Source organism: Rhipicephalus microplus, chromosome 1, assembly GCF_043290135.1.
Source record: "Rhipicephalus microplus isolate Deutch F79 chromosome 1, USDA_Rmic, whole genome shotgun sequence".
NCBI lineage: Eukaryota > Metazoa > Arthropoda > Arachnida > Ixodida > Ixodidae > Rhipicephalus > Rhipicephalus microplus.
The window spans coordinates 248,147,713-248,168,681 of NC_134700.1; the positions used below are offsets into that span (position 1 = coordinate 248,147,713).

At 44.9% G+C, this 20,969-nt stretch overlaps 1 protein-coding gene and 1 pseudogene across 1 annotated transcript in view; both read right to left on the reverse strand.

The window, feature by feature from the left end:
* Positions 1 to 7,862: 7,862 nt before the first annotated feature.
* The window catches only part of LOC119185791 (protein FAM117B), a 129,693-nt gene continuing 116,586 nt past the window's right edge, over positions 7,863 to 20,969 (reverse strand). Inside the window, exons 7-8 of the mRNA XM_037434669.2 lie at positions 15,496 to 15,634; positions 7,863 to 8,178 (exon numbers count right to left, since the gene is read on the reverse strand). Of these exons, the coding sequence (XP_037290566.1) occupies positions 7,995 to 8,178; positions 15,496 to 15,634 (323 nt within the window). The 3' untranslated portion in view covers positions 7,863 to 7,994. The remainder of the gene's footprint in view (positions 8,179 to 15,495; positions 15,635 to 20,969) is intronic.
* Positions 17,237 to 19,671, reverse strand: LOC142814253 (uncharacterized; annotated as a pseudogene).

A 20,969-nucleotide genomic window follows, 5' to 3' on the forward strand; every position in this document is an offset into this window, starting at 1 on the left:
ATACAATTTAAAAGCACTTTTCATTGGTCCCTGAGGGCTTTTTGATGCCGTCTTTTCTGTGACTGAAACATTGATGAATCAGATTATTCTCTTACATAAATGTTCCTTCTCATGTGTTGTGCCAAGTGGTGATTACACTTAATGATTAAATAATTTCTTCAAGGATTTGCTTACCCATACCTTCTGTTTGAAGGAGCCCGAAATGTTTGTGCACCATAACTGCGAAAGCAAAAACGAAGTGCTGCCTTGGTCAAGACACTGCCAAGCCTTTGCTGCAAAGCTGGTATTTGTCCTGTTCACACCATAGCAGAGCACGCACAGATACCCTCACATAACCACCATGGAGCTTCGCGGTTTGTGCCTACACTAGAGCTCTCAACACCCAAAGCATCTGTTTGTTCTGTCAAATAAAAACATCATTAGGACAACCAGCCAAGGTGTTCCAATATCTATTTCTGAGCTGACTAGTGCTTGTCCTAAGCACAAGAATGTCGAATTACTACACAAGCACGGGGATATTGATGTGGTCACAACAAACACTTTCCTGGTTCTTACAGCTCAGTGGCAACACCTGCGAATCACTTTCAGGACTGCTAAGACTCACTCGCTCACCCCACTTTTCTCACATTTCCTGTTTTTATGAGAACAGCACCAAACATCGCAAGGCAGATGTCATAGCCAGGAGCATCATCAACTTAAGCAGCATCTTGCTATGTGCTTGCATTGTTTGTAACAACAATGCACATCTAAAATGGTTCCACCATTGGGAAATAAAAAAGCAGCAGCATTCAAGACCATACGAGAATATCCCTCTTAGAGAGCGCCCTTGTATTCACGTCCGATAACCTTTACATAAACTAAGCTCAACCAGACATACATCTTGTTACAAATATGAATACAGGAACAAGGTGCTGCTGTTTATGGACTATTGCAACAAATAAGAACACAAACAACTAATATTATACAAAAGTACACAAACAAAAAACTCAACTCTCATCAAGAGAGCTGACCGTTCTGTTAGAAAGAATAGGAAAAGATGCCTGACAGATGTCGTCGCATACAGGGCATGTATATAATATATATAACATGTACTATATAACATTCAATATTTACATGAAAGAAAAGGAGAAGACCACCTTCTTCTGCCATTCTTTTCTTCAGGTACAAGTTTTTTGTCAATTTCTTTCTTTTTACAACTTTCACCGAGAAAAACTCCTTTTTCACTAGACTACATTCCCACCGCGATAATGGTATCGCACGGTACTTGCAGCATGCTAAGAGTCTAACGCAGCTACGAGACATGTTCTCCTGTTTCCAGCATCGGGAAAACCAATGCACAAACACACATACATGCACACAGTGACTCAAAGTACTAAAAATACTAACAACTTCACAAAAAGCCTGCACATACCAAAAGGGCAGCAGCAGCAGCAGGAGAAGCGACCTTTCAAAAAAAAATGTCACAGTTAATTCTCACACCCAGAAGCTGCAAGCAGAACCTGGTGAATTTGAGGGCACCAGGTGATCCATTACGCAGAACAATTAGCGCAAATATGTTTCTGCATTCTGCACCAAATGGGATGCAGCACCTACTCTTGGGAATCGAACCTACAACTTCAGGTGAACATGGCCACCAAGCCGCTGGGTCAGATCGACAGTTGGCTGGACTAACACCAAAAAAATCTGCAGGTCACAATCAACTCGAGACATGCAAGCAATGCGCTATTAATCAGGTTTGGGGACATTAGTCAGCTTTGATGGCCATTCAAATGACGTTTTTGTTGTTTTCTAGCTTTTGTGTTTCTCAGTAACACTGGAAATTAAAAAAAATCAAAATACAGCAATAAGCTCGTCAGCAAGCACATTCTCTGGTTACAAAATACCACTGCACATAGACATGTTAAAAGTCGTGTCTTCAGTTCCAATTCAGTGAGAATTGGTCGCATGATCACAGCCAAAGCTGGTCATCAACAGCGTACGATGCAACCGTCGATAATCGAACAGACAAAACAGAAGCCACAGGACAGCTCTTGCAAAACTCATTTCGCTTGGCAAGTGCAAACATTCGCTTCAGTACAACAATATTTAACCACACAATTTCTGCTTGCCATTCAAAGGTTTTGCATCACTTAAATGTACACAGTGTCAATCACCAGAGTAAACATAAATGGTGCATGAGAAAAAGAATCTGCCAGTTTTAATACTATTAAGGCAATATAGTGAATCCATCGTCATTTTTCATGACAAAGCAGGGTACGTCACTACTGCTGTCCTTCCAAAGAAAAACGAAAGTTGTCATTCACAACTACTCAACGCTCCTTTCTTTTCTGTATATGTGTAGAAAAACTGCTTTCTCTAGTGTGAGTGACAGACCATACATGCGAAACTTATCTAAGCAGACCACAGTTCAGACTGGAATGTCAGTTCAGTCATAATAATGCCCATCATGCAACACAAGATGAGAAGCAAAGCAGGTTCATGTACTGGTATTTGGAAACATAGTTACAATGTTCTTCACAGTAGCCACGGACACTTGCTTTGAAACTTGACTGTACAAATGGGAAGTGCTATTGAATGACAGGACATTCGTGAAACTGGGCCCCTTGCTATACTGGAAAATTTCTTAACATAGCACATGTGCAGACAGTGGATTCACGCGATTGCCAACTTGGTAAACGGCAACTGACACAAGGACAGACTACTACAGAAGCTGCCAAACACAGCCAGCACCTGTGTACCCTGCTTCGATAGCCGACAGCCAAAGCAATGAAAGGCACAAAGTAACAGCTCAACGACACTGCATCATCGGTGTATGCAAATGTCCTAACGTAAAACTTGGCTGTGAAGCAATGAAACATGTATAAAATAGAGCACCCTACATAGTACAGTACCTAAGAAAGGTGCATAATTCAAGAGATGGCACCCTCACCAGGCCTCTGAATATCTAGCAAGCCCCCATTTTTGAGAAACTGGTCCAGATACTGTAAATTAAAATAAGAGGAGAAGTTGTTTTACAGGTGTTTGATTGTATGTTTTTATCCAGTAAGACTAAACAAGCAGGCACAATAGCAGTAGAATATTTAAATATTCATAGTACAAAATGAAAGCCCACAAGTCTGTTCAACTTAACATGCTATTCTACACCGTATTATGATATGCAAGTAATCTAGTATTTTGCTGAAGAATACTATGCGCTACAAGCTTTTGAAACAAGTGGAAAAACTGGTTACAGCAGGAAAGAAATCGGAAAAGGAAAAAAACAAAAGGAATAGAATAGACCGCTACTAAGGTCATAGAGTAATTTTTTTTGTTAATTTTATGGTGTGCAATAACTAGTTATGCAACAAAATTAAATGCTAAGGTTCTTTGGATATTCACACAGAAATAAAACAAGCAAAAAGTAATATTACAGAAGCATATTAACTGATATAAATGATTGTAACAAGAAAATGGTTTATATAATCATTATGCACCATTTTTGCAAAGTGCATACATTTTAACACATACCAAAAGACAACACAAAAGCAAACGAACTTTACAAAACATAATAATTTTCTTATGCACCCTCAGTATTTATAAAAGTTCAATGAATGCTTCACAAGTTTCTGCTAGGAAAACAGTGGAAATCAGAGGGAAGACTAGAAACATGTAAATGGTGACTTTTTTAGAAGTTTTAAATGTGGAAACATTTTCTATACTTTAAATTGAAGAGCCACGTAGACATCAATTTGCAAGACAACCATGCAAAGTATGTAGAATACCAAAGCTTTATCATGCTCTCCTTTCCCTCAAAGCAAAACCTACGAGTTGCTCTTGTAAGATATTGCAAACGTAAACTAAAGAACTGGGCCTATTTTCTTAGGTCCAAGCTAAAGAGGCAATGGTGTCCTAATGAGACTAACAATTTTATACAAACGACATTCACAAAAAATATTCACTGATTACAAGAATAAAACTCAATGTTCACTTACAGAAAGACCTGGCTCAACTCAAGGAGAGTAAAGAATGTTCCATAATGCAAATAAAAAGTATACAAGTATAGCTACAAGTAACGAAGAAGACACAAGCATGAAGAGCGAAAAACAAGCATTGCGCATGTGCCATTCTCTTTACTTGAGTAAAGGACCTGGCATTAAGGAATGCTGAGACAACATTTGCTTACCCAAATGAGTCACCTAATCTTTTATGTTAAAAATGTAGGCTCAACTAACTTCTCAAATGCATTCAATCGTTGAATTTACCACAAATCTTTTATGAAAAAGAAGGCATTGCTAGTGAAAAATAGAGGGCGCCAACAAGCTCAGAGGAGGCAACAGACTGAAAATTGTTCATAAAGTTGAGCACGGCACGGAAATGACGAGGACAGTGCCGCGCTTAACTTCATGAACATGTTACGTCAACAAGGCCAACAATCTACCCTTCAACATTGTTCTTTTTTGCCCAAACATCAAATATAATGTGTCTCAAAGAATCTCGTTTTTCTCATTATCACTGCTTTTTCTAACATTTCAGTTCCAAGACATTAAATGCTGGAGAACAACTTATGCCCCAAGTTTATGACCTCCCGTGAACATCTAATGAAAGCAAAGCTCAAGTCGGACAATAGTAGTATACGGTTCCTTGTAGCTGTTTTACTCAGTAAAATGTACAGATATTCTTTTCAGCGAAATGCAGTTTTACAAACAGTATGAACATAGTAAGGAGTGAAAATCTTTTGAAGTGGTCCTGAACCACCCCTCTCTTCATATAGCACCCTCTCTTCATATAGCACCCTCTCTTCATATAGAGAGGGTGCTACTACTGGTCGATAGCTGGCATGAACAAAGAGCATCGTCTGGATCAGATGCACTTCTCACCAAGGGGTGCCAGAGCTCACCGGTCACCACACTCTGTAGCCTCTAAAATTACATGGTTGCAATGCTCTAATGCTTCAAAATTGCGCCTTAAAGCGAGCGAGCATGTTTCATGACAAGCACATCAAGTAGCCTCCTTCCCCCGTGTCATTTTTCTCCATGTAGCTTGTTAGGACCAAAGTGGAGAAAATGTGCTTAAAGTGTGCACCATGGGCGTGGGCAGGGGGCGCAAAGGGGCCACTCCCCCCCCCCCCCCCCCCCAAAGCCAGCCACATCATCACTGCCGCTGACTCAGTGCACCACCCTCCACTTTCCCCCATCTTTATGCAATGCTAATTTTCCCACCTCAAGACAAAATCCAGCTGACACCCACACACTTGATGGATTAATAAATTTCTGTAGCAATCAGTTTGTGAGGCAATAAACTCGAACACTTAAGTCAATCTATGATTATATTGGAAAAGTGGTTCAGGACCTCTTTAAAACCCGATTTCCTCAAGTAAGTTAAACTAGAAACTAGTACGGGAACAAGTAAAAGAATATAAGCTACCACATAAGCCTACACGAAATCCACAAGCGTCAATCCTGAATAATAGATTTAGTATTAACTTAACCCTTAGATCTTTCAGCAGAGGCAAAATGCACCACGAACATTTGAAGTGCTATTTTTTTGTGAAACAAAAAAAAAAATGGAACAGTCTTTTTAAGCCATAGCCAATACATTACAGCTATACATTCTCAACTATAGCCTTTATTAAGCAAACATCTATCTGCTAATTAAAGGTGACAAAATACACTTCGTCAGAATACTAAACAATGAAGAGCAATTAATTGACACACACTCTGGTTCGGATATTGAAAAAAACAAAAAAAACGGTGAGTCGATCGGGTGGCTCCAATCATGACCACAAAAGGAAATGGCTACACTGAGCAGAATCTGTTGCAACTTCGCTACCTGCTCATCGTGAGGCAGTCACGCTTTGAGCGAGGATCAAGGTCACTTGCACAAAAAACCTATACCATAGGCATCATTTCCAACATCATCCGACCTCGCTTACTCATCCAATGCAGAAGCGCAACGCTGTTACGCAAGACTGTTTGTTCCAATACATGGCAAAACGTGGCAAAGGAATGCTGCTTTAATGTTTATTGAAAAGTGCCAAATAAGTGAATAAAGCCTATCTCACCAATACAGTATTACATATAAAAGGACTACAAACTTTGAAATTTTGATTGCCGCTATGTAATCAAAGGAGGCCGAAAGCCTTCAAATAACAACTAAGCCAATCACTAATAGCTGTGACAACAATCAATTGCATTTTTAATTATATTTGAAATAACTCCAAAAATAATTAGGCCTAAATTATTTTCTTTACTTATAGGTAACCAATAAAAAAACTTACTATGACTCCACAAAAAGACAGAAATGAAATTGGCTCTATAACAGTTGGTGACATTCTTTTCAAAGTGCTTCAATATATTTGCACATCTCTCTTAGAAAAGCATTTAGAGGCATATGTTACTATGGTTTGTGAAATCGTCCTGACAATGGAAAGAAAATTTCAAACCGCATAATTTTTGTGCGCACAGTAGTAAAAATCATCCTTATTGTCAATGCTTTCATTTTGGACCACAGGGGATGATAAAGATGGCCTGAAATATTTAGAGGCTTGAAGCTCGTATGTTTCTTGCCTTTCTAGAAACTAGAACAAAGAAATATCTGTCAAAGAAAATGGAGTTCCCAGCAAATCTGCCTTTGATGCACTACGCCACAAAAATACATGAGTCGATGGAGCCCTGATAACCACCTATTTGAGTTAGTCCCAATGCATGCTGATCATGAACATGACATGGCAAGTTATGTGTCATCGTATGGTTTAGGCAAATAGTGAATCTAGCGGTTCAGTCGGCATACTGTTGGCCTTGTAAGACGTTCTTCTCCGAGATGCACACAAAAAAAATTGGCTTTGTTCTTTTCCAAAGTTTAAAGTGTCATGCACATCAATAACAATGTGAATCCTTATTCTTATAACAGCATAGTGCCTGGCAACCTTAGGCAAAAAAGAAGCCAGGAGGTGTATTGAAATTCACTTGACCCTTACAAATGAGGAATAAATAAAAGAAGGAAGACTAAAAAAGTGTGAGGAAAAAGCGCACGAAACCACAACGATTTGTGAAACATTTGCTGGTTGCCACTCAGAGCCTTCAAAAAGGAAAGAGTGAGTGCATTGAACTTTAAATAGTACGCCTGAAAATTCAGGAACATACTAAATACAAAAAGAAAGGAAAGTTTCACGCGGGGCTTATTAAAAAAGTGTCGGAGTATGTTGTTAGAACTGTAGTGAAATAATCATAAGTGAAATTATGAAAACAAAATTCAAAGAACACTTGCTTCACAACTTCTGATGACCAACTAAACTGCCTAAACGAACAAAAAAAAGGAAGAGTCGCGATTAGAGCCCAGTCCCACATATTAGCTAATATTACTACAACAAATGGGCACGGCAGTTGCCACAAAAAACACAAGAGGCTAAACAGGCTTTCAGCTAAGGACTCTTCTTCCACTAAGCGTAGCTCGAACCTGCATTGTAAAACCCGCAAAGTTTCTTCCAGTCCGAGGCCACACAAATGCATAACAATGTACACATAGCTAGCTGCCATATGAGAAAGAAGGCAGATAGAGAAACTAACTCGGGCATATGCACTTACTTCTTGCCGCCCAAATTACAATGACACACAACAGTTTCACAAAATTACCGTGCCAAAACAGCTGCCAGTGAGCCTTGGATTGAAACCTGCATCCCATGCGATAAAATTGTGCTCTTGCTGGCAATAAAACAGCTGCTCTGCCTGACGAATAAAAAGGACAGCCGAGGCAATAAAGCAGACTCCCTTTCCTCCCAAGAAGAGGCGAACAAACAAAGAGCTGAACAGCAAATCGAGAGACGATGTCGGCATTATCGCTTGTGTCACAGTGGGAGTCGGAGAGAAGGTCTGCAGCCAAGGGTGCCAAATATGATAGCCACTGCAGCAATGGCACACGGGTGAAAACGAGTGGGAGGCATTCCTGCGGCTCCGTTCGGCCACCCTCTCCATGGCATCTCGCTGGGGCTGGTCAGAGAAGAGAAGGTGCCAGCTCTTTCACTGGAGCCTCTCGTTGAGCAGGAAAGGGTCAACAATAGGCCCCTGCCTATGCACCCCTTGGAAGGGATTCCGCACAAGTGGGCAGAAGGCCGAGCTCTGACTGGGCCGCAGCACAAACTGGCAGCTCGGTTTGAGCACGTTTTCGGTACCATCGCCCATTAGAGGGCTGGTTGCAGGCTTCCTGAAATGCAGGCACAAAGGGGTGTATTACGTCTTTTTGTTTTGTGAGCCACTATTCTCCCCCCTACCCTTATCACACTTGAGGTATCACATTGAGCACATGTGAGGATGCTGCCCACTGTACAAAAAAAGAGTCAGGTCGGCTGGAAAACACCACTGCTATCAAAGCTTACACCCAACACTTGCCTCTTGGTGAAGGCACAAGCTGTCTTGAGAATTTTACCAGAAATGACCAAGCGATTTTTTATTGACATTCATATCCTTAAAGGAAAACCAGGAATCAGGCCATTCTCCCATTAATGTAGCGACGAGCTAAGTTTAGAAGTGACAAATTGATTTTGCAACAAAGGCCAGACTCTCCTCAAGTCGTGAAGTTACAAGAATAGTTTGAAATGCCAACATAGCAAATTATCATAAATTAACTGCTGCAATATTAGCTCAGAAGTCACCGAATATTGCCTGTGTTTTCACTGTTCTAATCCTGCAAATTCCAGCTGATCAGCCATGCTCAAGAAGCTCTCAGAAGCAAGATAGTTCTATTCAATGAATCATACCCTGTAATATGCAAACATGTATGTAAGAACCAGTGGAACAATTCCATTTGCTTTAACCAATAGCACTATTCCTGGCAAAGCACAACTATGGACCCTAGGCACTGTTGTGCCTCGCCCAAGTTCCACGTGGTCTTCGCGGCCTGCTGGCACCTGGCAGCTGTTGATGAGTCAACCCTGCACCGGGACGGCGACAGACGCGGACAATCTGGAAAAACCACGTCGCCGGCTCCTCTTGACACAAAAGTCGTTGGCCAAGCTTTTGTCAGCCGCCGAGAGCAACACTCCGAAGCAGCGTCGACCCAGCAGCTGTACGGGGTATTCTGCCTTGCTTGAGTCAACCTGGCTGCATCAGGGAGCGACTTTGCGCATGGGATTCCACGTCATCTCACTGTGGTGCCACGCTGGCGCGTGGGGTCTCCCTCACCAAACAGCGAACTGGGCATGTCTTGCCCTTTCCTAGGTTCAGAGGGAGGCGGTGTTTGGCTTTCCCTCTTCGGGGACGGAGAGGAAGACGACGATCTCATTGGAGTATCCTGCGCATAAATTTTCTTTGCAAGGGATCTTGGGAAGGCGGACGATGTATAAAAACGCTAGCGCAGAGGCGCTCGTGGGTGATTCTCTTTTCATGTTGTACCACGCTACCATGTAAATACTGTATATAAACATTTTTTTCTCCTTCCCCGGCTTCTCTACTCGTCCTCTCCGGGGACTCGGATGGCCCGAGTCCGCACCACGCTACCCAAAGGCGCAACAGTGGTGGCAGCGGTGGGATTCGCCTGCGTCGGCTGCATCGAAGTGGTGAGTGCCGCGTGTTTGCTCTTCTTTTCGCCAGACTCGTTAGCGCAGATGGTCGGTAACGTGGTAGGGTGATTGTGGTAAATTTTGATTCGCAGACCAAGAATTGGGTGGCTCGTGGGCAAAATTACCTTAGAAGAGAAACGGTGTGCATATCTAAGATGGAGAAGTTTAAGGTCCAAGAACTCCTCGAAATTTGTCAGGAGCTGAATATTTCGGTCGGCTCGGTTAAAAGAAAACAACAAATTTTGGAGCACTTGGGAAAAGAGGAAGTGAGTTTAGAAGAGGCCATTGAGGCCAGAGAAACCATTTTGGCAAAGAAAGAGGAGCGTGAGCGCTTAGCCCGTGAACAAAGAGAGGAGGAAATAAGGAGGGATCGCGAGGATAAAGAACATGAAATCCGTCTGAAAGAACTGGAGCTTCGTATGTCCGTGGGAAATCAAAATTCAGGGGGTGGAGAATCAAAGATAAAGGATCTAATCCACACCTTCAAGGCGGGTGACGACATTGCATTATACCTCGTGCATTTTGAGCGAGCATGCGAAAATGCAGGGTTTAGTAGGGAGACTTGGCCACAAAAACTGATATGCGTACTACCAGGCGAAGTGTCCGATGTTATCGCAAGAATGAATAAAGAGGACTCCGAGGTGTATGACAGGGTAAAGGCTGCATTGCTACGAAAATGTCGCCTATCGACAGAGGCTTTCCGCCTGCGGTTCAGGCACTCTAAGAGGGGCAACGAATCTCATTCAGACTATGCCTACCAAATTAGAGCCAACTTTGAAGAGTGGCTCAAAAGCGCGCAAGTCTATGGCAACCATGACAAGGTCATTGAGTTGATGGTACTTGAGCAGTTTTACCGGGGAATTCCCGAGGAGGTAAGGCTTTGGGTGCAGGATAGGATGAAAGACGTAGACATGAACAGGGCAGCAGAACTCGCCGAAGATTACTGCTCACGCCGTAGTCTCCGCAATACACCACGAACTTCGGAAAAAAATGAAAAGGTAGAAAGCTGGTCGGGAAACCAGGGACGCAAGAGGTTTGCAAGAAATAACTGGAAACCCGAAAATTCCAAGTTATTAGACAATCAGCAGGGAAAGGACAGTGAGGGGACTAAGGCGGCACCTTCATCAGGTTCAAAGGCGCCTGGTGACATAGCGCATGCGTTAGAAGCGCGGAAGCCAGTTGTTTGCTACAGCTGCGGAGAAAAGGGCCACATGGCCAGGAGCTGTAAGGGGCACATGGCATTTGCCACAATTCAGGAGTCAGAGGATAGCTTAAAGCTGTTGAAGCCTTACATGAGGACACTCTCAGTGAACGGCCGAATGTGTAGGGTATTGAGGGACTCGGCGGCCACAATGGATGTAGCGCATCCAAGTTGCGTATCTTCCGAAGACTATATAGGAGAGTGTGCCTGGATTCGGCAAGTGGCAGAAAAGCAAAGCGTCTGCCTACCGATAGCGAGGGTTGTAATCGAGGGCCCTTTCGGCCAATTGTGTACGGAAGCAGCAATTTCAGCCAACCTTCCGGAGCACTTCCCTTACCTATTTTCAAATAAGTCTGAGGAAATGTTAAAAACACGTGGAGAATCATTTGCCACCGAAATAGCTTGCATGGCCCTTACCCGTTCGAAGGCGCGCGAGCTGACGCAACAGCTGAGCAGCTCACCCTCTGGGGAACAGACGTCCGAGGGCAGTGTAGGAAAACCTGAGGTAGTTGCGACGGAAAATGAGTCTGCCATGCGAGTTGTCGAGACGGAAACTGGGGCTATGGTCGACAACAGCGAGGAAATATCTCTAACGCCCGAAAACGAGGACTTGGTGACAGGCTCGGTGTTAACACCCGCGTCCACCAGTTGGTGTCAGCTAGCCAGAACCGACCGTGCAACGCTAGTGGTCGATCAAAAGGCGGATCTCGCACTCTCTATGCTGCTAGATGCCATACATAAGGAAGGTAACTCTAGGAAGAACGTTTCGTTCTACACCCAAAACGAGGTGTTGCATCGCAGGTATGAGAACGCTAAAGGGCGGGTCTACAACCAAGTGGTAGTTCCACTAAAATACCGGCGGAACATTCTCGACCTGGCCCACAGCAACGCCTGGGCGGGCCACTTAGGTATAAAGAAAACGAAAGCTAAGCTGGCTCAGGAGTTCTACTGGCCCGGGTGCTGGAAGGATGTAGAGATGTTTGTCCGTGGATGCGACACTTGTCAGCGGATAGGAAAATCAACAGACAAATGGAAGGCACCAATGAAACTAGTGCCAATAGTCACAGAACCCTTCCGTCGGCTCGTGATTGACATCGTGGGGCCTCTGCCTCCATCTAAATCAGGATATCGGTACGTCCTGACCGCGCTGTGCGTTGCCACCAAGTTCCCGGAGGCAATCGCACTGAAAGAGTTGAGTTCAGTATGCGTGGTGGACGCATTGTTGTCTATTTTTTCTCGGGTGGGTTTTCCCTCGGAGATACAGTGTGACAACGGAAGTGTGTTCACAAGCTGCCTTACGACTACATTCCTAGAACGCTGCGGGATAAAAATCGCGCATAGCTCTATTCACCATCCACAGTCGAACCCTGTGGAACGCATGCACTCGGTCATGAAACGCGTTTTGCGAGCTTTGTGCTTTGAGCATAAAAGTGACTGGGAGGGGTGTATACCAGCTGCGATGTTTTCTCTGAGGTCGGCCCCACACGAGAGTACGGGTTTTAGTCCGGCTGAACTTGTCTACGGCAGGAACTTGAGAGGTCCGCTGCACTTAATACGAGAGTCATGGACTGGATATGGGGAGGACCCTAATGTGGTTTCCTATGTACTGGATTTATTGGGGCGACTGGGGACTACACGCGAAGTGGTGGAGAGCAACATGCGCGCAGCACAGGCGCTTTCCAAGGCCCGTTACGATAAGTCAGCTCGAAAGCGAGTCTTTAGAGTGGGCGATGAGGTGATGCTGTTGTGCCCTTCAAGAAAAAACAAGCTGGACGTACAATGGGAGGGACCAGCGACAGTGTTGTCAGTGCTTTCAGACACCAACTACGAGGTAAAGTGGGGCCGGAAATGCCCCAAAGTGTATCACAGTAACCTAATGAAACCCTACATGCGACGAAAAGCAGTAGTAAACCTTGCACTCAATGTTCCTGAGGATGAGGGCGCGGAAATCCTTTGTCTTTCCGATGGCACGGTCAGCAGCACATTGTCCGATAGGGTAGACACAGGGAACACCCTAAGTAAGGCTCAAGAGGAAGATTTAGAGCTTTTAATACAGGAATTCGCTACCGTTTTCTCCGAGAAGCCAGGCAAAACGGATGTGATTAAGCACGACATTGAGCTGATGGTTAACAAGCCGATCAGCTGTAAGCCGTATCGGGTGTCACCTAGACAGAGAGAGATACTAGAGGCCGAAATTCACCGCATGATCGACCTAGGTGTTATCATCGAAGCAGACAGTGATTTCACCTCGCCTTTGATTTTGGTTGAGATTCCGGGCCGTGATCCAAGGCCATGCGTGGACTATCGCCGCCTGAACTCTGTAACAGTCGACCAGACTTACCCTATTCCTAACATTGAAGAGAGGGTAGAGACAGTGTCTAAGGCGAAATACATTTCTACGTTAGACCTTGTTAGGGGGTATTGGCAGGTCCCTTTGACAGAGCGCGCGAGTCGATACGCTGCTTTTATCTCACCCCTGGGCACTTTTCGTCCTTTGATGATGAGCTTTGGGCTCAAGAACGCGCCGTATTGTTTCAGCCGCCTGATGGATAAGGTTCTCCACGGGCTCAAGAAATTTGCGCTGCCTTACCTAGACGATGTGGCGATATTTTCGGACAAATGGGAAGACCATGTTGAACACCTTCGGATGGTTTTGGAACGGATCAAAAATGCAGGTCTTACGGTAAAGAGAGGGAAATGTCATTTGGGCTGTGCTGAAGTAAGCTATTTAGGGCACATTGTAGGAAATGGGCGTCGTCGACCGTCCGAACTCAAGGTAGCCGCGGTGGTCGGTTATCGTCGTCCCAGCACTAAGACCGAGATGAGAGCATTCCTCGGCCTCACAGGTTACTATCAGCATTACGTCCCGAATTACTCCGAGATTGCCAGCCCTTTGACAGATAGTTTACGCAAGACCGAACCTGTGAACATTCAATGGGACTCTAAAAAGGAAGACGCTTTTCAGAAGCTGAAGCACGCATTGAGTGAGAAACCCGTCTTGAGGGCACCGGATTTTGCAAAACCTTTCACTATTCAGTGTGATGCAAGCGAACGCGGTTTAGGAGCAGTGCTATGTCAGACGGACCAGAGTGGAGAGGAGCGGCCGGTTTTGTATTTGAGTCGCAAATTGAGCAGCAGGGAAGAGGCTTATAGCACTTCGGAAAAAGAATGTGCTTGCATTGTTTGGGCCGTACGAAAACTAGGCTGCTATGTTGCTGGCTCTAAGTTTATTATAGAAACTGATCACTCTCCACTAACCTGGTTACACCAAATGTCACCTAAGAATGGTCGTTTGCTCAGATGGAGCATAGCACTGCAGCAGCACAATTTCGAGGTGCGCTACAAGAGAGGTGGCCTTCATACAAATGCAGACGCCCTAAGTCGAGCGTTTTGACTCGTCAAAAGACGCGGAAGGTTTGTTTGATTTTTTTGTTTACCTTTACCTAGTTTATGTGTACTTTTTTTCAATGTGTTACAGTGAGGGCGTAGAGAAATTTTTCACTGACTCCCTCGTTGTCCCGAGCTCTACAGTTTGCTTGTTTAGCTTGATTATAATGTTATCTCGATTCCAAATGGAGTTACGTATGAAAGAGTTACTGGACACTTGTCCCGATTGGTATGCACATTGTTTCCTTGAGCTTAAGTTATTAAGATAAGATGTTTGCTTTGTAAAATCGGAGGCCTGGCGATGAGAGTGGCGTGCACGCGGTGCTTGTCGCATTGTGTGTGGCTGACAAAGGTCGTTTCTTGGAGCTTGTCACCCACTTTTCACCGAAGCGGGGCGCAGAGGCCAGCTCTTGGAGCATTCCAGTTTGACCAGGCCCTTCGAGAAAGCAAGAGCCTTGCCGGAACGTCGGCGACATCGACCCGGCCGAGCTGCATGGAACAACTCGACCTCCCGATGTATCATCTGGCGGCGGGGGTGCTGTTGTGCCTCGCCCAAGTTCCACGTGGTCTTCGCGGCCTGCTGGCACCTGGCAGCTGTTGATGAGTCAACCCTGCACCGGGACGGCGACGGACGCGGACAATCTGGAAAAACCACGTCGCCGGCTCCTCTTGACACAAAAGTCGTTGGCCAAGCTTTTGTCAGCCGCCGAGAGCAACACTCCGAAGCAGCGTCGACCCAGCAGCTGTACGGGGTATTCTGCCTTGCTTGAGTCAACCTGGCTGCATCAGGGAGCGACTTTGCGCATGGGATTCCACGTCATCTCACTGTGGTGCCACGCTGGCGCGTGGGGTCTCCCTCACCAAACAGCGAACTGGGCATGTCTTGCCCTTTCCTAGGTTCAGAGGGAGGCGGTGTTTGGCTTTCCCTCTTCGGGGACGGAGAGGAAGACGACGATCTCATTGGAGTATCCTGCGCATAAATTTTCTTTGCAAGGGATCTTGGGAAGGCGGACGATGTATAAAAACGCTAGCGCAGAGGCGCTCGTGGGTGATTCTCTTTTCATGTTGTACCACGCTACCATGTAAATACTGTATATAAACATTTTTTTCTCCTTCCCCGGCTTCTCTACTCGTCCTCTCCGGGGACTCGGATGGCCCGAGTCCGCACCACGCTACCCAAAGGCGCAACAGCACTAACATCAAAGACCTGTACACTCATCCTCTCAAGAAGCTCAGGTCTATTGGCAAGAGGAAAACAGGATAATGGAAAGCCCGGCTACCAAGGACTTATCTTCAACTACAGGCAACAATAGGAAAAAGCCACTTGGTTACATTCCAGGGATGACTCACTTTCCCCGATGTTCTGTGTACCCACCTTCCTTCATCAATGATCTTCACCTTCTCACAACCATCGGGGGGCTCCCTTGTGAGGAATTTGTTGATTTGTGGACTGGTTCCCAGCTTGCTTGTGTGACCGCTCACTTCCAAGTCTGGGGAGGCACTTTTATCACATTCTGAAATAAAACACACATGCATGGATATTTCAGTTATACTACTCACCATATTTGGCTGTGCAACTATCCTTTTGTAGCAATAACAGAAAAAATTAACTTTCACGCAGTGCCACAGCTGCATAAAACAGCTTAGATTAGGTCGCTATTAAAGCTTCAATTTCTCCAAAGTATGCAGTCCTTTTTTAAAATCTCAATGGAAACGATAAAAAACTCTTTTTTACTAGCAAAAGCCAGTCAGATGTACACTACTGGCTTTCAATTGTTCAAAGTATCTTCAAGTTGACTTTAGAAATTGAAATGGCAAAACAAATTTATCAAAAACAAACCATGTTATGTTGGAGAAATACTTATTGAGCCAATGCAGCCATAATAAAATTATACCCCGAAATTTCTTAGTTTTGAAAGAAAAAATATTTTTAAAAACTAAATTTTCTAGCTTTATTTTCACTTCTAACAATGAACCTTTGAGTGTGAACTTAAGTACAAAAGACTTGGGGAATAATTTATCAGTCTAAACTGATTTAGTGAGTCCTCTACTGCTGTTAAGTTCACAAGCATAGGCTTATTGATAGAAATTAAAAAAAATATATAACTCACCACTAAAGCATCATTTTGTCATAGCGAGTGCTGATATGTTGGTGTGAATTTTAAAGTACTTTTTGCGTGATGGCTCTGTCGGCCAAAAATGGTATCGGGGCTTATTGCATTAAGTCCATCTCATCTAGAATTCGGCGTAGTCTGTTTCTACTGATGAGAGAGTGGAACCTAACAGCTAGGTGCCATTGATATGGTATAAGTGCACAAATGTGGTCAAAATATTACATAGACGATAAACATTAAGAAGTCTGAAGCTTACCGGGAATAAATAAGTCGAATCCCGCTATAACGAAGTCCACTACAACGAAATTTCTGCCACAACGAGTAACTTTCAATTCCCCTTCAGACGCCCATAGAAAACAATGTGAAAATGTCTCGTCCCAAAGAATACTCAAGGGTATTTATGCTTCAACGAAGTTTTCGCGAGTACCACCCCGTAAGGAAAAGAAACTTGCTTAGGATTGCCAAAAAATTCTGCTATCAACTCGGCCATTTCTTTACGACTCGTGGCATTCAGAGCACATGACCGCATTGCAACAAACGTGTCTTCATCAGAGACTCGCTTTCTGTCACCACACGCACATCTCGCCAAATTTATCGCTACTGAGATGGTCGGCAACAGATCGCCCAAGCCCCATGATGTTGCTGGTGGGTTTCATGCACGTGCGGGCCGCAGCAGGCAAGAACACCCGCCATATGTTTTTGACGTCATGCTAGAAATAAAACTAGTCCCAGCCAGGGTGTCTAGCAAATTATTATTATTATTATTATTCCCTGAATTATTATTATTGTTCCCTGACTTTTACAGGTTTTCCCTGACAATTTCAAGTGAAATTCCCTGACCTCTGCATAGGCGGCAATACATGTAAGATCATTAGTGCAGACGACAAAACATTGTTTTATTTAGATTGGATTGGATAAACTTTTATTTGTTTTATTTAGAGCGCAAACATAAATAATTCACCGCAAATTGTAGTCGCTGACTAGAGTATTATTGAACAAAGTCTATGCAAACACACATCGGCTTCTGCTGTTTGTGTCAGCCACTGCACAAGAGTTCTTGAAGCACTCATCTGTTACTTCCTAAGAGCATCTATTTTTTTTTGCAGGAGACTAGCTTCCGTCAGCGAGTCACTAAGCAGCCTTCGCTTCGTTTCTTCCAGTTCTTTGACAAGAGCAGCCACTCTTTTCTTGTTCTTCTGAACACCTGACTCCACTCGTCTTTCTGCCTTCTTTGACGCTGTAGACGCTGTAGGAATTCCGAACCATCTGCAGCATCTTGTCAGTAATTAGAACTTTTTCCACGCCGCCTGCCGCCAACACGGCATCATGCACCAGTCGTCGTGCTATCAGCGAGTCTTCTTTCAAGTTTTCGACGAGGCATTCTTTGTTGACCGAGAAGCCTCTTTCTACGGCAGCGTTGCCGTGAGACAAACAGAGGATGATCTTGATAAAAGACAGCAGCTCTTTGTGATCATGTGAGCAGAGATCTGGCCACAGAACGTCCAGCCTCTGCTCTTTCCTGTCAAAATTTTTCAATTTTTCTTGGTTGAGGCTCGATGAACAGACCTCTATGTAAGAACGATGGGCCCGCTCTGCTTGCAGACCAGTCATCCACTGCTGCTCTGACAGCACTTCAAGTGCCAGGATCAATCGTTTTGGGCCAGCCTCCGTAGACAATGCAAATGTGGGGTCCAAACAGCTGGCACCCCTTGTTAGCTTGTACTTCAATGGTGACCTCTCCACCACCTTCTGACAGCATGCTTTAGCAAAGGAAACACAGTCTTTCTTGAATTGGTGCAAAGTAAGCTTTGGCATTTTGGGCACTTTGCGGAGCTCATTCTTCGCCGCGAACCCAATGTCGAAGGTAGGTACGGGTATACAGTTCTCAAGCTTCTCTAAGTCAATCTTGAGCAACTTCGTGGGTGTGTCTGCAGCAACAAGCACTTCCTTCTTGACAATCCTTGCAAGCAGTGACCGCAGTATATTGTGCAGTGCAGTTGAAAGAAAGGGCACCATTGGATTGTCAGTCTGAAATTCTGCCAAAAATGGCTCAAGTTCCTCACAAATTGACAGCATGAAGGCCAGTTTTACTGGCAACAGCTGATCCCTCACTGCGTTCGCAACAGCACTGTAGCTAGAGCATGTAGGCTGCTTCTTTGCCTTCACAGAGCCCTCCACAAACTTCACCAGGTTAGGAAGAAGTTCTAACGCCCTGGTGATTACCTTCCCATTTTCGAGCCACCTGACAGCACAGAATTTGAGGGGAAATAGTGCACTTTCTGTAAAGGTGACGTAGGCAGCACGACGTGCAGGCACACATTTGAACAAGTTGTAGCTGCTGCGAAGAAAGCCTATCACATCCCAGCCAGTTGCAGCATGACCTACCGTGTATGCTCCATTCATTAGGTGCAGTCCGCAACTTCCAATATCTAGGATATTGTGACTCTCATCCAACTCCTTGAGTTCCTTCTTCAGTGACCTCAGGAACTTCATGTTCACATTCGGCCCATCCATTGAAACTTGTAGTATCTTAGCTTGCTTGAGCTCTTCTGTGGCCTTCCTGAATGCAGATGCCAGGTCCTCCGCACACGTGTGCCCCAAAAAGCATGAAGTTAGGTACTGCGTTTTCACAGTGCCATCAGTAGTGTCATCCTAATATCGGACGAGCATATCCATCTGTTGCTTCTGGGTCACTTTGTTCAGTGACTCGTCAAATCAAACAACTAAGAATGGCACACCGGCAAGGCTTGATAGAAGATTCTTACGAAAGTAAGGCGCAATACCGTGGCAAATCGAATACCCTACCTTGTCCTTCCCTAGATGAAGTTTTTCAGCGACTTCACATCCCGGAAACATGAGAGGGAAGAGCGAGGCCGACGCCGCTGTTGACCGAAAAGATCCGTGAGTCGCTACCGTGTTTAAGCACCACATTATTTCGACTTTTGTCACAGCGCTCTTCAGAAGAAAGCCGCTCATCGATGTCTTCGCACTTGTGGTGGGGGCAGGCTCCTCGGGCGCGACTGTCCGTTCTTCGCTACATTTGGCCGAAGCGTTCGTCGCTGGCGTAAAAAAGGACAACATACCAGTTTGCGAGGCGCTCGACCGACACTTCAAATCAGCAAGATGCTTCTTGCTGGACGCGTGACTGGAAACTGCAGTTCCTCCCATGTTGCTTAAAGAAAACGTTTTGCAGCACAGTGTGCAATGAGCACTGTGAGGATCATTCTGCACGGGCTTAATCCAGCTTGCATATTCCGAAACGTTCGGGTTCGTCCAGTCCGAATTAAAGGAGCACTTTCTCGCCGCCGACATCGTCAGTGAGAAGGCTTCTCTTCAGAAAAAAAACGATGAAAACACACCGCCACGGGAAGGTTCCGTCGTTCAAAACATGGCGGACAGAAGAGGTGGTCCAAAACAACGAAAGTGTATAGCCAGCATGCCCAGCGTGCACTGCTCAAGGTTGCCAGGCCACAGAGAAAAAAAGGCCAAACTTGTCAACCTTGGCACTACTGCCCCACTGGCTTGGATTGGATCTGTCCCCGTTGGCTGTTTGCGCCAATTACGGTGAGTTGAGTGCGCGCTCCGTGCCGGGGAACAAGTCGCGAGTCATTTTCCCTGACTGGGTTCTCTTTTTGGCAACATTCCCTGACGATTCCCTGATTTTTCCCGGTGTATATCATTTCCCTGACAATTCCCGGTTTTCCCGGTTGCTAGACACCCTGCCAGCACACCTAGTATCAGCGTTCTGCCGCAACAGCTGCAAACACAAATGCAGTCGTGTTGAACGCGATCATGGGCGACCACGAAAATATGTGCGCAGTCAACGCGCACCGAGCCAACCAGTCATTTCTTGCCGTAACGATGAGGACAAAGATAGCAAAGACTTGGTTCTTTAGTCACGCGCACAGTGAGCGCAGGGCAGTAGCTCGCCGCAACCGTTGCACAGAAAAGCGCGGTTGCTATCGTCCAACTATACCTAATACGATCCGAAAGTGTGCAGCTAATGAAGCCTTAGATTAAAGATAATGAAGCCAAAGAAACGACACGAGCCATTGCGGCTTTCCTGCTGTTCACTTATGACTACCATAGTGCCAAGCTTCAAAACTTTCAGTTGCAGTTTTCAGTTAGCCTCTAGCGAAGCTTTGGCTTGCCCACTTGCAGCGCTGTGCACTCAGCAGGCTCCAATGGTCGTCTTATTATCATATTTTTTTCTCTATAAGTCACTCTTGCATTTAACCGGCACAACGACCACAAACTGCGGGAGAAAAAAAAATAACCACGTATTGACGCAAGGTCGCCTTCCTTGCATTGCCGTAAAGTCGTGCTCTGAAGCCAACTTGTGCACCAAAATTCTCGTATAATTCGCATCATGATCTTAGCTCCAAATTTTCTGTATATTTTGATCAAGTTATATGCAATAAAATATTTTCACTCATTGTATGGCCAGGTACATCTCAGTTAGCGAGATTTAAATGCATGCACTTGTTGGGACCAAAGAACGAGTCATAATTATCAGATCTTACCAAATTTTGTGGTCCCTAGATCGAATTTCCCTATGATTTTTTCACGCGTACCGCCAATTTTGTTGCAGCAGGATTTGACTGTACTGAACAACATCATGCAGCATCAACACTGAGTAGGGGAAGTAGGTGATAACATTGCATGATGCCGGGACCAGAACATACTAGACGGTTTTACCTTCACAGTTCCATAGGAAATGTAGTCAGTGTGAATA